Genomic DNA, 15,836 nt, shown 5'->3' with positions numbered 1-15,836 from the left:
GCACTTTCTTCAGGAAGGCTGGAGCTCAACGGTTACAAGTCTAGCTCAGACACCTGCTGGGTGACAAAATAAATACTGGCTTTGCTGGAATCTCCCTGTTCCACAAACAGCTGTAAACCAAAACAACTGAAGTAAACACTTACAGCCTAATCCTCTTGCAGCAGAGGAACCCGTTGTGAAGGTGCAGAACAAAACATTTACTGTCATTCTTTTTTGATCTGATAATCTTTTAACAACTGTGGTTTTATCTTTACTAAATATGTAACTTGTGATAAAGCTATTTGCATCTTTCATTTTTTCTAGAACAATTGCCACAGAAGTTTGTAGCTCCACTCTCTGAAAAAAAATCAGCGTAAGATGTACATAGTTTTATTTCTATGGTTTTGCATTTTTCTGATGGGTTGTCTTACTCTGTGAGATGTTTGATTCTTTACAAGATAGCTTCACTCCAGTTAAGCAGGTTTAAGACTTTGATTTTAGTTCTTAGGCTTAAGTATGTGTCACAGAAACTCACACAAAATGAGTTTAAAGTAACATGTCCTGCAGCATGGCTCATTGGCCATCACTGGTGCTCATGCTACTGCCAATCCAGTATTTTGTCTTACAAAGGGGAAATCCCAGCATCTCAGAGTCATCCATTCTCATTGGCACTTCTCAGGATCCCATCTTGGTAAATCTATCTAAATTACTATTTTGCATGATGCCACACAAGTCAGCTACACTGAAGATTCTCAAAATACTAAGTATAAATGGTTTTTGGATGGGGAAGAGACTTTTTTTGCAAGACTGCAACCTGATTTTGGCAAGTGTGTTTTTATTCTGTTGTCCTCCTTTAGCTGTTTGAGAGTCTGGATGAAATCCTGGTATTATTGAGTCAGAGGTGAAACTTACACTGCTAATTGTGGGATACTGGTGTATCTTGGTGTTTAAAGACATAAGCAGTGAAATGTATGTCGTGGCAGAATTTCCTTTCCAATGCTATAATTTCGACATTCTGCTAAGGAGCTCACAAATCTTGTTTGGCACCATCTACTCACTCAGCACGCTATAAAGGGCAGGAAGCCCAGTCTTTAACACTTATTAACATGGGGTAAGTAAAGCATTAGCAGGCAGACAACTGGCTCACCAGCTGGACAGAAGAGAAGCATGCTTTTTCTCTCTCACCTTGATTTGTGATGCTTGTGCTTTGCCTGAGAAATTCAAAATTAGATTATTATTTAATAACTGGACATTCAAACTATGTCCAGCATCTTCAGGCTGTGTATCTGTATATCTGTATGGATGGAGCATTTTTAGAACCCATGAAACTAATGGGTTGTTTCTGTTCTCTGTTGCATGTGGTGTCATGTGTCTAAACACAGGTGCTTAAATACCACAAAGACTCTTCTGGGAGTCAAAGCATCATACACCAAGGGCAAGAATTGTGTTATCCTCTCTGAATTTCGCCCTGCACACCATACTTACATATTAGTAGTGTTTTACAGAGGATGCCACCTATTGCCTAATGATCAGGACTGTCTGCAGCTCCCACTACACCATCAGCAGGACAGGGACCTCACTCTCCTGACAGCTGGATGCTTGGACCAGGAACATGGGATCATGGTCTATCTCCTTAGGTGAGTATCTTTCAAGGTCAGGCAGGGGCTGGGCTGGAAATTCTGAGACTGTATCTTTTAATTTACACACCTGAAGTCACCATCTTATTGACTTTCCATTTCCCAGGAGATTACAAATAATCTTAGATTACAAAAAACTAGAAGTCTACATTGGAACTGGTAACTTTATGCTCCTACTGTAGTTAATAAAGAGGACTATCAGGAAGACATCCACAATAGGCTGAATGTCCCTCTGTGGAGTCTCATTTCTTCCTTCCAGCTGCAAAGGGTGACCTGCTCAGACAGCTATGGAACTCATAGGTGTAAAAACTGGAGCAATGAGTCATGATCGAGATGTCCGCATCCCATCAGCACACACACGTAGACAAAAGTGTGGCTGAGAAACCCCGCAGCTCTCTACAGCGCAGAACTGCAGCATTTCTGAAACTCACTGCAGATTTTAATAGCTGTCGTCTACCCTAAAAATACATTTGCACCTCTTCTCCTTACTGTAGCGTCTTGCTCGTTCTTTCTCCGGAGCTCTGGTGAATAGCAGGACCAGCCACTCCTCCTCGGGACACCCTCGGCCGCTCGGTTGTCCTGGCTAGCACACCTCCTTTTCGGTGCGCCCCTTCCCGGGCGGGGGTGAGTCCCGCCGTGCCGAGCCCGCCCCTCCGGCCCTGCCCGGGGGAGGGAGGGAAGGAGGGAGGGAGGCCGGGCGAGGGGCGGCCCGGAGCCGGGCGCAGCGGCACCGGGAGCAGCAGCAGCGGCGGCGGCAGCCCGCGCCCCGCCGGCGGCAGTGGCTCCTCAGGCGCAGCGGGGGCAGGTGCGGGCGCTTCCGCGTCGCGCTGCGAGGAGGAGCAGGACGCGAGGGAGGAGGCGGCCCAGAGCGCGGCCAGCGGCCCGGAGTGCCCGTGGGCGTGATCCCCGGCGGGGAGCACCGCCCGCCGCCCACATCCCCGCCGCCGCCGCTAACTTTGCTTCTCCGCAAAGAGCCGCCCTCCGGCACACAGAGGGTCGGCGGAGCTGGGGTCCGAGCCAGCCCCAGCGATGAAGGGCCGGCGACGGTGGCGAGGCGAACATCGCCGCTTCGCCGCGGTGCTGGTGCTGTACACGCTGCTGCTGCTCCTGTTGGTGCCCTACGCGCTGGACTACGGGGCCAGGCGCGGGCGAACGGACGAGGAGCCGCTGCTGCGGCGCTGCCCGAGCCTGGAGGAGGCGCTGAGTGAGTGGGGCTGGGAGCAGCGGCCGCCGCTGGACGAGGAAGAGGAGGAGGATGAGGCGGGCACGGCCGGGGCGGCGGGTAACGGCAGCGCGGGGACGGCGGGGAAGCGGCACATCTACCTGCACGCTACCTGGCGAACGGGCTCCTCTTTCCTCGGGGAGCTCTTCAACCAGCACCCCGACGTCTTCTACCTGTACGAGCCCATGTGGCACCTTTGGCAGGCGCTCTACCCGGGGGACGCGCTGAGCCTGCAGGGAGCCCTCCGCGACATGCTGCGCGCCCTCTTCCGATGCGACTTCTCCGTCCTGCGCCTCTACACCGCCCCGTCCGGCCCCCGCGACCCGCTGGCCCCCGCCCCGCCCGCCGCCGACAACCTCACTACGGCCAGCATCTTCGGCTGGCGGACCAACAAGGTGATCTGCTCGCCGCCGCTCTGCCCCGCCGCCCCGCGGCCCCGCGGGGAGATCGGCCTCGTCGACGGCGCCACCTGCGAGGAGACGTGTCCGCCGCGGGCGCTGCGGGAGCTGGAGGCCGAGTGCCGCAAGTACCCGGTGGTGGTCATCAAGGACGTGCGGCTGCTGGAGCTGGGCGCGCTGCTGCCGCTGCTGCGGGAGCCCGGCCTCAACCTGCGGGTGGTGCAGCTCTTCCGCGACCCCCGCGCCGTCCACAACTCCCGCCTGAAGGCGCGGCAGGCGCTGCTGCGGGAGAGCGTCCAGGTGCTGCGCAGCCGCCACCGCGCCGAGCCGCGGGGCCCGGCCCGCCACCAGCAGCAGCATCTCCTGCTGCCGCCCGGGCTGCTGGGCGGAGGGCGGCCGCCGCAGCCGCAGCACCGCGCCGAGTTCTTCCTCGGCGGCGCGCTGGAGGTGATCTGCCAGTCGTGGCTCCGCGATCTCCTGCTGGCCCGGCGCGCCCCGGACTGGCTCCGCCGCCGCTACACGCAGCTCCGCTACGAGGACCTGGTGCGGGAGCCCCGCGCCGAGCTGCGCCGCCTGCTGCGCTTCGCCGGGCTGTCCGTGCCGCCGGCCCTGGAGGACTTCGTGGTCAACATGACCCGCGGCGCCGCCTATTCCTCCGACCGGCCCTTCCTCATCTCCGCCCGCGACGCGCGGGAGGCCGTGCACGCCTGGCGGGAGCGCCTCAGCCGCCAGCAGGTGCGGCAGGTGGAGGCGGCGTGCGGGGAGGCCATGAGCATCCTCGCGTACCCCCTCAGCGCCGGCGATGCCCGGTAGCGCCCGAGCGGCACGCCCCGGACGGGCCCGAGGGCGGACGGACGGACGGACTGACGGGCGCCGTCGGGCAGAGCTGAGCGCGGGGGTCACCGCTGGCATGGCAGGCGGGGAGCTCCCTGAGGGCAGCCCCGGCTGAGGGACACCTGCCTCGCCTCGGGTACGGGCAGCGCTGCAGGGTGCGGGCCCCCGTGCCGCCGTGGCCTCATTGTGGCTGTTTCCCTTCTGGAGAGGGCGGGGGATGTTACATTTACGAGCAGGGTTTGGTAAGGGGTGTCCTCCGAGTACGGCATCACTCTTGGAGCCTTTTAGCTTGAAATTGTGATCGTGTACAAAGAACAGGTATGCTACAAACAAACTGCATGAAAATTTAAAAGTCCCCCAGGTGAAGACTCTCAGCAAGGAACTAGAGGGCCTGGAAGGTGCTCCTGTGGGAGCATTGCCCTTCTGGATCACACTGGCCTCTGTCCTGCTGCTACTGAAACAAGAGGCTTCTGTGAAGTCGCTGCAGGGGTCAGGGGGGCCTGGACGGCAGGAGGAGGGTGCCTGCTGCAGGGCAGGACTCAGCTCTCCTGCCCCAAACCTGCTCTGCAGGGATGGGCTCTGCCCCTGCTCAGTGCTGGTGCTGTAGGGGAGGGGAACCGTGGCCAGCTCTGCCCCTCGTTCTGAGCAGCAGGGTAAGCAGTGCAGGGAGGGTAAGCATTTGCCTGCTTATGTGTTTTGAGGATGTCTGTGGCAGAAATCTTTGCTTTTCTAAAGAAATCTGTAACTGTTTTGAATGTAGGATTTTTTAAAATATACATACATTGATATAGTTTGGTGATACTCATGTGAGACACAGGTGACTGACATGTTTCTTTGGAACACGTGTAGGGGTGAATGAAACTGGAAGGCAAATGCTTGACAAATATTTCCGTTTTGTTTTCTCTCTCAGATGAGAGAATCACTTTTCTTCCCTTGCTTCCGCGCTGACACATTGTGCCGTGCACAGGGTCCTCCTGATCACATCCTTCCAAACAATAACATCCTCTCAGCTGGCAACTCCTGGACAAAAACAAGTGTTTCCTAAGAGGCTAAGACCAATTAATCATGAAGTTCCCAAATAAAATCATACATTAAAAAAGCAAACAAACAAAAAAACCCTGAAGTTTTATTTTGGATTTTAAAATTACATGTTCCTGCAGATATCCTACAACTTCTGTGAGAAAAGGGTGTGTGTGTATCTGCAAGTAACTTTATTTAATAATTTCTTGATGTGGGGATAGAAGGTTCAGTTGTAATTTAGGGATGCAGTTTCATAATTTCATAGAGACTGCTTTTGAATCTGTTACAGTCTGGTAGTCTTTAAATGGCTCCATGAGAGTGTACAGGATTATAGGGATGTTTACATGCAGTCCTCAACTACAAACCCAGAATATGAGTTTCAAATTGAGGATAATCCAGGATCAGGAAGAAAGCAGTGTTTAGATAAAGTGCTGAAAAAAAAGGCAGTTCAAAGATGTTATGTTATCATGGAGGAGGTGTTTGAATTGCACTGTACATTTTTGTGCTCTGAGTGTTATGCTGTACAGCATGTCACTAAGTTAGGATGAACCTTCATTTATTTTGGCTCTTTTTCCCCTTGATCTTCCCATCTGAGAGTATGTTAGCATAAGAAGCAGGTTTCTTTCATTATCTGACAGGAAAATGTAGTCAAAATAATATTTTTGAACAAATATATCCGTTTCTCTGTAGCGTACTTCATTCAGTTTTGCAACCTTGGGCTTCTGCTTGAAGTAAGAATTACAGGGTCATGTTTTGTGCTGGAAAAACTTCTGTATTATCTAAGGGATGTTTCTGCATTCTCTCACTGTGCCTGTGACACCAGAATTTGTCTCTGAGTGTTCCAGTGGCATTTAATGATGGTATTTGTATAGCTAGTACCTGTACAATGCCTTGATAACCTGTGTCAGGTAGCCTATTTTGGAAGGCTTTTCTGAGACTATACCTAGCCTGGCTTGTACTGGTTTGGAAAGTAAGATTTTTGTGCATACCAAAAGATGATATGGTACTTATTTTCTTAAATTGAATGGGAGATTAAAATCCAGTATATCCTGCTGATTTGTTCTTAGCAAGTTGCAGTCACAGAATTGTGTGATGCAACAGTTAAGCATTCTCCTCACCTTGGCAGAGAATCTCATCATGCTCTTTTCGGTGGTAGATAAGTAAGTCTTTCAAAATTCACACTTAATTTCACTTAAAATGGTTCATCATGATGAGCGAAGAAGTGTTATCATCTAGCTCAGCTTGATTCTTATAGCTGGGAGGAAATCCACTTCCTGGAAATTATTTGGTATTTTCTGAAACTGTTTCCATGTTTGAGCTGCAGAGGTGGTGAAGGGCCTTGAGGGGAAGCCGTGTGAGGAACATTGAGGTCACTGGGTCTGTTCAGCCTGGAGGAGACTGAGAGGAGACCTCACTGCAGTTACAGCTGCCTCATGAGGGGCAGGCACTGATCTCTTCTCTCTGGTGATCAGTGACAGGATGCAGGGAATGGCCTGACATTGTGTCAGGGGAGGTTTAGGTTGGGTATTAGGAAAATGTTCTTTACCCAGGGGGTGTTTGGGCACTGGAACAGCTCCCCAGGGCAGTGGTGACAGCACCAACCCTGACAGAGCTCAGTAAATTTTTGGACTATGCTCCAGGCACATTATGTGACTATTGGGGTTGTCCTTTGCAGGGCCTGGAATAGAAATTTCTGATCCTGTGGGTCTCTTTCAACTCAGGATATTCTGTGATGGATGCATTTTCTGTATCAATAATTATTTCTGTCAGCACAAGCTGTTCATTAGCCTGGTTGCTCTCTGTGAGTGATTATTTTAATTTTTAAATTTTTGTATAGTGTGAAAAAGGCTCCATTGGGCAAACTGTACAAAATATAGCAAGTGCAATTTTTGGTTTGTATTCTGTGCACCTGAATTCATCAGAAAACTCATCTAAAAATCCATAGGGAATATCTAAAGCTGAGAAAGGAGCAAGCAGGCCAGAGAGACATCTTAGAGCAGTGTGTGGATGACAGTTGCTTGGTGCCTGGTGGTGTGACATGTGTGCTTCAGTCACTGGAAGGTTTTCTAAAATTCCTCTGGCCAAGGAGGACAGCTAAGGCTCACCAACAAATGCATCCCATTTTTCTCTTCATGGTGTTTTGGTGGCATTGGACAGCATCATTCAGGGTGCTTACAGCATGTACTTGGTCTTGAAACTCAGGCCTTGAAGAAAAAGCAAATGTACTGTCAAATGTCAGTGTTGGTATTTATCTGAAAAGGAAGAAACAGGCCTGATTAGGACAACCAGCATGGAGTTTCAGTGGCAGAGACCTTCGGAACCAACCAGAACTTGCTGAAAGCAGGACACCCATAGTTAGACTGCATTTTGAGAGCAGCTGGACATTTATGACTTGGGCAGTTTGAGGTGAAGTCACAGTTCTACTAGATGGTGTAGAAAATTGAACTGCTCATTTAGGGCAGAGCATGAGAGCATGATGAGCAAGAGAACAGTAAACACATTTTTATATCCAACCTGAACTTGAAAGGCTTAGAATCACAGTGCAGGACTCAGCTATAAAGTATTAGTATTTCAGACTGAGATTGGTGAAAATTACCTACTTGTGCTACATCACATACAATGAATTAACAACTAATTTATTAAAAAGTCATAGTGGGAAATGGGTACAGAACTGACAAATGCTCACAAGACAACTCTGTTGTCTGTTTTTACTTAACTTCTGGTTGTCACACATCCAAGTTAAGGGAGGTAGAAAATTGAGTACTGTAGTTATTCGTAAAAGGCTGGGATACTTCCATGCCATCATTGCTTGTGGGAAATTATGAAAGTCCAGGGCCAAGAAATACTTGGGCCCTGCCTTATTTCTACTCCTTAGGGTATGGAGTCCTTGTAGATATCCACAGTATGTACTTGCATACTGCAGATACAGTAGAAATAGTTTGATATCAGTTGCAGTATCTAACAAAAGTGGAGTTACTTATTTAACAACTTCAGTATTGCATGAGTCATTTTAGCCCCCTCCTCCCCCATCAGTCTGGGCATCAAGAAAAGCCCTGAGTTTCTGCATTAAGTTCTCAGTATCACCATTTTCAATAAAGCTCAGTGATAACAATGCTGCAGAGTTTTGGGTTTGTTATGGTAACACAATTAAAGCGCTGAATTAAACCCCGAGAGCCAACAAGCCCAACAGCATGTTCGGTTCCTTTCTTCAGCACAGAGAGCTGTCACTGAGACTCTCTGGTGGTGCCTGTCATTTTTGAGAGTCACCATGCAATCCCTGCAGCACTGGGACTACCTGAGATGTTTTGTCTTTCCTAATGTGACACCTAATGTGACACCTACCACCATGGAGTATGACATGGGAGAAATACGTTTTGTCAGGCCTTGCACTAGCAGTTTTCAACACGCCTCTGGCAGTGTGTGTGTGTGAATGAGGAATGAGGGGCCAGGTCCAGACTGTCCCCTTGGCTGTGTTTCAAAGAGATGAAAGCTGGATGCAAACGCATTGAGGTGATGGATTTCAGTGATTGAGGGGCCTTTGTTTGTTGGTGAGGCGTAGATCTGGCAGCCTCAGCTCTGAACAACAGGCTGCAAGCTGGTGAATGTTACAGCACTTGCAGTCTGGGTATTGAGTACTGTGAAATTCTTGCTTCCAGCACTGAGATGTTCAGCTCTGCTGCTAACCTGGGGCACCTGCAGTGCCATTTCTTGTTCTGTTAAGTGGGAAGCCAGCCCTTCTCTGGAACTTCCAAACTTGTTGCCCTGAAGGTCTAACTTTGCCAAACTTCAACTGTATATAGACTGAAGCTTTTTGTCATGGGCATAAGGTTTAAGTCTTTTGGAATTTCAGTCAAAGCAGTTGCATATTCTTTTTAATTTAGGATGTGGTGGTCTTTTGCCTGTGTTCAAATATTCTCAAAGATATTTCTTTGAAATAATTTGTCACTTCAGTGTTTTGGGACAGGAACTCCAGTTTGAGTAGGGGAAATGACCTCTTTGTAGAGGATGTCCCCTGTGTTTTTATTTTTACCTCTGCTTTCTATTCTGATTTGGCCAAATATATTAATGTTTGTATAAAATGGATAGCACGTGCTCAGTAAAAGTGGTTTTGGTATGTGTGTGTATCTTTATTTTATACCAAATAAAATCTGCATTGGTCTTATCTCCAGTGAGCATGTGCAAACCTCTTTCTTTCCCATAGAAAACTCAGTGTGGTACAGAGGGAATCAAAACCATGTAATCATGGCAGGGGCTGCATCACTGGGCTTAGCAGGGAGGATTCTGCCATTCCTGGTTCCCACTGATGCCTTCTTCCCTATCCCCTCTTTCCCTGTTATAGTTGTTCCTAAGGAAGACCCCCCCAAAAACACCCAAAGACCCCCAAATCCAGTGTTCAGCTTTCCAGTGCTTAATAATGGGAAATTCTATAGGTGAGAGGGAGGAGACATTGATGACAGATGGGGTTAACATGAGGGAATGGGGAAAGGAATTCACTTTTGTTTGAGGATAGTGGGATTTGTTGGGCCAAGGACTTGGGTGTGAGATGAATGAAGGACTGGGATTTGATGAGGGGAGGCAGGAAGTTGTGACTGCTTTAATTGGAAAGGTTGGCTAGGAGTGTGTGAGGAAAGGAAGGAACATGGAGGGAGCAAGGTAGGAGAAGTAGGGACCAAGAACTGGGAATTGCCCCAAGTGTATTATTTGGAGGAGATAGAGGAAGACAGCTCAGGGCAGGAAGAGAGGGAAGATGGAGAGCAGAGTGAGTCGGAGAGCAAATTGCGGGGGGGAACTGGTAACTCTTCAACAGCAGCTCTTGCCATGCTTCAGCTCAAATGGCTGTGCAGACAGCTGGCATGGAGCAGCCCCTGGGTGGAGAGCTGGTCCACAGGGCACTGGTGCCTTGCCCTCCCCATACCTTTCCCAGCCCACATAAACACATTTCTCCTGCAAACCAGACTCCCCCCTTTCCCTCTGTATAAGGAATCTATTACCTGCACCCCTGCTCTCCTAGCAGCATTGGGGTGGGATGAATGGGAAGTGCTCTCCTGCAAAACTGAAGTTTTAAAGCTCAAATTTGTAAAAATGAAGTCTTTTCCCACCTTCTGCTACTGTTTGGCTCAGTCTGTGAGTAAAAGGGATGATGTGAGAGCTGTCTCACCCAGCTGCCTTTGCCTGAGCTCCATTTGGGAGTGCCCTTGCAGTCCCTTCTGCAATGGGCATTACCACCAGCCACCAAACAGAGGAGTCTGGGGGAGGCCCTTGTCCGTGTCCTTGGTTCAAGTGACAGATGTTTGTAGACTGGATTTAAAAGTTCCAGTTCTGGCAGTGACTCATGTGCATATCACTGACATCTATTGTTCTCAGTATAAGCTTTTTTAAAAATGCCAGGAAACCTCTTGTCTATGCATGCTCTTACAGAGGCGTTCAATGTCTGTGCTGCACAGTCAAGCTCTGAAGGAGTCAGGCTCAGTGTCTGCTGCCCCTCTCTCCTTTCTTGCTCCTTCTCAGCCATGGATCACAAGTGTTTGTTTTTCCTCCCGTGCAGCACTTGATCAGCACTCAGGGTTGGGCACACCTGGGGCAGGAATGGATCGTGCAGCACGACTGGCACCGTGAGCACCGGGCACCGGGTCTGTGCCAGAGGTTAGGAAGTGTTCAGGAATCTGCTGGGAGACTGAAGGAGCTGAAAAGGATGGAGGCAGTATCTCAAGGCTGAGGTATGTAAAAGCTCTCAGAGGAGCTGGACTCAGTCCCTGGTGCCACAGAGTCTGTGAGGTGTTAGACAAGTAAGTTAGATTTTCTGAAGGGGCCAAGTCCAAATCAAGCAGAAGCTGAGTGCCACCTTTGGTATGCTGGATCTGGCTTTGCAGAACTGCTGTAGCAGCAGTCAGGGTTCAGGTGTGCCTGACCAGGGCTCAAGGGGTGACTCTGAACCCCAGAGCGAGCTAGTGGTGAAAAGGGCAAATGTATGGTGGCATTAATGTGTTCTTTGTCACAGGCACTCAAGCCCCAAGGGTGTGAAGTGATATTTTTAATAGGTACAGAGAAATGTCAGGTGAAATAACTTCTTGGAGAGGACCAAGCTGTGTGATTTATTTAGTCTCAAAGTCAAGGTTGAAAGAGGACAGCAGTGCACAGCAGCATGAACAGCAGTGTGGAAGAGAGGTAATCAAGCTCTGAACAATACTGGCATAAGAACAGATTTTTACACATCAGCACTGAATCATTTCAGCCTGGAAGTTGGAAGAAGGTGGGTTTTTTTTAACCATAAGAACAGCACAGCAGGAAGGGATGGAAGAGACAACTCATTTTAAAAGACAATTCCTGTAATTCAGAAATAGAAAGAAACTGATACGGTAGATTACCATGTTATAACTAGATATGAAGCTGATGGTCCAGAAGCCCTGTGACCCATAGGAAATGCTATACAGAGTGCTGAAGTCTTCTGAAAAATCAGCTTTAATGTACAGAAAGACCAGAGCCCTAGTTAAAAGATGCTTTGTACATTTTGTTTGTGCTCTGTGAAAAGGAGGGAATGCTGACTTTCATAGCAATGTTAACTCCAGACTCCAGTTTGTTCTGGAGTACTCTGCAATAGGTTAGTGTCTCATAACATTTCCTATGAGGAAATCTGGCAATTGTGCCTCTGCCACTATTTGAATAAAATATATTGGAGTTGTACAATAAATCAAGAGGAGCACAAAGCCCACACCATTAACCCAGTAGCTTTTGCCCCTTTTTTCCTTGAAATGAGAGGACCTGAAGGGAAAGGAAAGGTGGGGTGTGTTTGTGTAAGCAAAGGCTGCATGGTTGCTTATTTGCCATGGGTAGAAATCCCAGTTGTGCCAGCAAGTGCAGGATGTGGGATCACCCAGCCCTAGCACTGCCCTGGCTGTGACTGAGCAGCCTTTAATGCTTTGCCATGCAGCTGTAAAATGATTAGTCCCTTGTTTATTTATGCACAGGCATGAAACTAGTTTCAGGTGGGCTCTGGCTAGGATCTGAAGTGCAGCACTTGTTAAAATAATGGGAAAGGGCTGTGGGAGATCAATCCAAGTACAGCAGAGGCCTCTCTGATGGAAGATTTGAAAACCTTTCCTTGGCTTTTCACAGTGATTTCATCCTGCTTGAGCAGGGGTGACTTGACTGAATTGGTGTGAGTGTTCACCCCCCTCTCTTATTTTTTCCCCTTTTTATAAAACTGGTTTAAGAACATTGAGTGATACTTAACTCTTTCTCAAATGGATTTAGAGATGAGAGGCTAGAAAATTTGTCACCTGTTTCAAGCTGGTTTTAAAATCATTAAGGACAAAGATTTCATCTAGCATTAATTTACACCATTATGTCTGTATGTCCACTGCTAAAAACTGCTCTCAATCATCTGTTTGAATCACTCTTGATTCAGTTTAGGCCTGGTACTTCTCTTACTGGATGCAGAAAACAGCCTGCTACCATTGCTCTGTGCTAACTTGCTCTTGTCACAAACACTCAACTTTCAAGTTTATTCATTTCCAATTCAGGTCTCCATTTTACAGGTTTTGTTTCAATAAAGCACTTTGGTTTGTTTGTCCTTGCATACTGATCAGCTTCCATACTGAAGTCCCAGTTCTGCCTTCATGCCCCCAAATCAGACAACCAGATAAATATTTAAATCATTTGTATGACATCAATTTCTTGCATGGAAAGAGGTGCTGTTGCTTACCTGAAAATCACTTTTGCCTGTTCACAATATCTTTAATGTCTAAAATGTGAAAACTGCTACAAACCAGGACCCAGCCTCAAGATGCTGCAGCAAATGAGGAGTTGCTGTAGCATGAATTTCATTTTGCATCCTTAAATTTTACATTGGAAACCATATGCTCTTCACTGTAAATTCTTATTAAAATATTTGCTAGTTGACTATTCCAATAACTTATAATCAAAGCAGTTGCATTTAGATTGGATGATAATAATAATAACTAGCTGATATTTCTAAAATTTTGTTCCTTGCTAGGAAGGGAGTTAAAATCTTGACAACCAATATAGGCTATGTGTAGCTGCTTTGATAGCTCTGCCCTGGAAAGTGGCCCTCCTGCTGCTTTTAGCTCTCTACCAGAGGTTAACACGTTGCTTGTAAATTGGTAATGTTACCCCTGAAGGAAGCAGCTAGTCAGCAATTTTAAGACTGCAGAAACTTGGCTTATTTCTAAACTGAGTTTCAGGTTGCTTGGAGCTGTCAAAGTGTGTCTGGTCATGCCTGAGCTTACAGCTTCACAGATTCCTGACAGGAGGGATTCCAGTGCTGAGACTCTGAGCTCCTGAGGGCTGACCTTGGAGCACTCCTCAGCATGCAGAAAGTAAAACTCCTCTGCTGAGCAGGTGAGTGATGCCCCAGCCCTCACAGCAAAACTCCCGTCCTTCAGAAGAGTTAGGCTGTGCCTTTAATAAACATTACTTTAAAATTCTTTACTAGTGCATGAAAGAAAAGGTCCAGGGATAAGTAGGAGAGAAGTCTCTTGTGATCTGTCACAGAATAACTAGAATAATTTTGAGCTAGACATTTAATTAGTAAAATTTTTCATCTTCTAACGATGCTTTGATCTGGGGAATGCACAAGTAGTCTAGGGCCCTACAGAACAATTCCTGGGACTTATTTCTGAATGCCTGCAGGGCTTCATCACTGCTCTACCCAGGAGAAGTTCATTCCAATATTGAGGGGTTTTAAAGTAGTGAAGGTAAAAAGCACCCAGGGAAGATGATAGTTCCTCCTTAATCTAAACCAAGTGGAGTATTAGACGTATCTAGCTGTAAGCAGTAATTTGAATACCTGTAATATCATAAGGACAATTAATACAGAGTGAAGTTTGCATCCTTTGAAATCCTTTACATCCTGACTTGAGAGTCAAGTTCTGCAATAACTGCTAAAAGGTAAAATCAGGTTGATTTTTGTAAGCAAGTGCTTTCATACAAGCATAGTGTTATTCTCCAAATAAAGTGTGAAATTCTACAAGACAAATTGCACATCCATCTTTGCAGATTTTTGTTGGCTAAAGGCCCAGTATGGACCACCTTCCTTTTTAGAAGCTTTTTGGATTTATTTTTAAATTACTGCTGACCTGCCCCACATAGATATAGCATCTGTACTGAAGCATGCAGCTATGGATAGCTTATAGTAACCTGAGGGTGGTTCTGTTTACATTTGACCACAGTGTTGTAACAGTTAATTCTTTCCTAGTAAAGGAAAATCTGTGGAAATTTGCTGGCATTCCCTTCTCCTCCCTTTCTAAATACCAATGTCCAGGGTAAATCACATCTCGCCTTGTTTATTTTTCCAGTAGGATTCTACCAACATGTGTGTTTCTTGTGCTTGAAGAGACTTCCTCCCCTGATCCATTAGATGAAAGTGCACTATGCACCTTGGGTCCCCTCTCTTTCACTGCCTGAAGCTGCTCGAAACTGCTGCCTCTCTGGGGTCTAACCCCAAATTCCTGAAAAGCCCAGCTGAGCTGGTTTTGGCTGGGGAAGTTCAGTTTTTCAGAGCAGCTAGTGTGGGACTGTGTTTTGGGTTTGTGCTGCAGACAGTGTCAGTAACACAGGCACATTTTCCTTATTGCTGAGCAGAGCTTGCACAGAGTCCAGGCCTTTTCTGCTCCTCACCCACCAGTGAGGAGACTGGGGGTGAACAAGGAGTGGGGAGGTGACACAGCCAGGACAGCTGACCCCAGCTGGCCACAGAGGTGTCCCAGATGATGCGGCCTCATGCTTGGCATGTAAAGCTGGGGGCAGAGGAAGGAAGCAGGAGGTGTTTGGGGTGATGCTGTTTGTCTTCCCAAGTTGTGTGAGATGGGCCCTGCTCTCCTGAAGATGGCTGAACACTGCCTGCCTGTGGGAAATAGTGAATTAATTACTTGTTCTGCTTTCCTTGTGTGCACAGCTTCTGCTTTCCCTATTAAACTGTCTTTATCTCACCCACAAGTTTTCTCCCTTTTGTCCTTGTGATTCCCTCCCCCACCCCACTGGTGGTGAGTGAGCAGGTGCCTGTGGGGCCTCGGCTGGTGGCTGGGGTTAAACCACATCAGTGACCATGGATGCACACAGTTCAAACCCCACTCTTCAGCTAACCCAGCTGGCTCTGGTCTGTCAAGGGCTGAGTACCAGGGAGCTGGGTGGGAGCAGGTGGCTGGAGCTCCACAGCCACATCCAACCCCACAGCATCTGGTCTGGGAGCTCACTGCCTCCCACACCATGGAGGGCACCAGCAAAGCTCTGCTCCCTACTGAGTGCAACTTCTGTTTGCTCTTTCAAAACCTACCACACAAGACAAACTCACCGCTTGAATAGCACTGAAAGAATTTTCTGCACAGGATAACCAGTGTAGAGAGAGAAATGGGGCATAGCAAACCATGGAGAACCTCATTGTAGTGTAAAAACTAAAAGCACTGCTGAGCAGATGAGGCTGGCAGTTCTAGCAAAAGACAGGTGCATTTCAGTACTGCAATTGTTATAGAAAATTTCATGCCATAAACCAAGTTCCTCTCTACAGTTGTGGCATTTGTTTAATTACTCATCCTTGCTCGAACAAAAGGCGCTTTCAAGATACCTGTACATTTACCTCAGGTTATAATTCCCTTTTCAGATTGTATGTAATAATTTAATATTTAAATTTGATTTCTTGTCCCATAGCAAGAGAGCAGTTGTGGTTTTGTTTAAGATTTTTAATAGGGATGGATTTGATAATTTTATTTCATTGATCCAATGTCTCGGGAC

General features: G+C 47.6%; 1 protein-coding gene across 1 annotated transcript; it reads left to right on the top strand.

Moving 5' to 3' along the window:
* Positions 1–2,393: 2,393 nt before the first annotated feature.
* Positions 2,394–9,258, top strand: CHST7 (carbohydrate sulfotransferase 7). The gene has a single exon (XM_058800090.1). The coding sequence runs from the start codon at positions 2,646–2,648 to the stop codon at positions 4,047–4,049; it is 1,404 nt and encodes a 467-aa protein (XP_058656073.1). The 5' UTR covers positions 2,394–2,645; the 3' UTR covers positions 4,050–9,258.
* Positions 9,259–15,836: the final 6,578 nt, after the last annotated feature.

The sequence above is a fragment of the Ammospiza caudacuta genome, chromosome 2, assembly GCF_027887145.1.
Source record: "Ammospiza caudacuta isolate bAmmCau1 chromosome 2, bAmmCau1.pri, whole genome shotgun sequence".
NCBI lineage: Eukaryota > Metazoa > Chordata > Aves > Passeriformes > Passerellidae > Ammospiza > Ammospiza caudacuta.
The sequence above is the reverse complement of the archived record's forward strand: the minus strand, read 5'-3'. Positions and strand labels throughout refer to the sequence as shown.

Excerpts from the sequence above, each read along its gene's own strand:
- CHST7 (XM_058800090.1), top strand. The coding sequence starts at position 2,646 with ATGAAGGGCCGGCGACGGTGGCGAGGCGAACATCGCCGCTTCGCCGCG.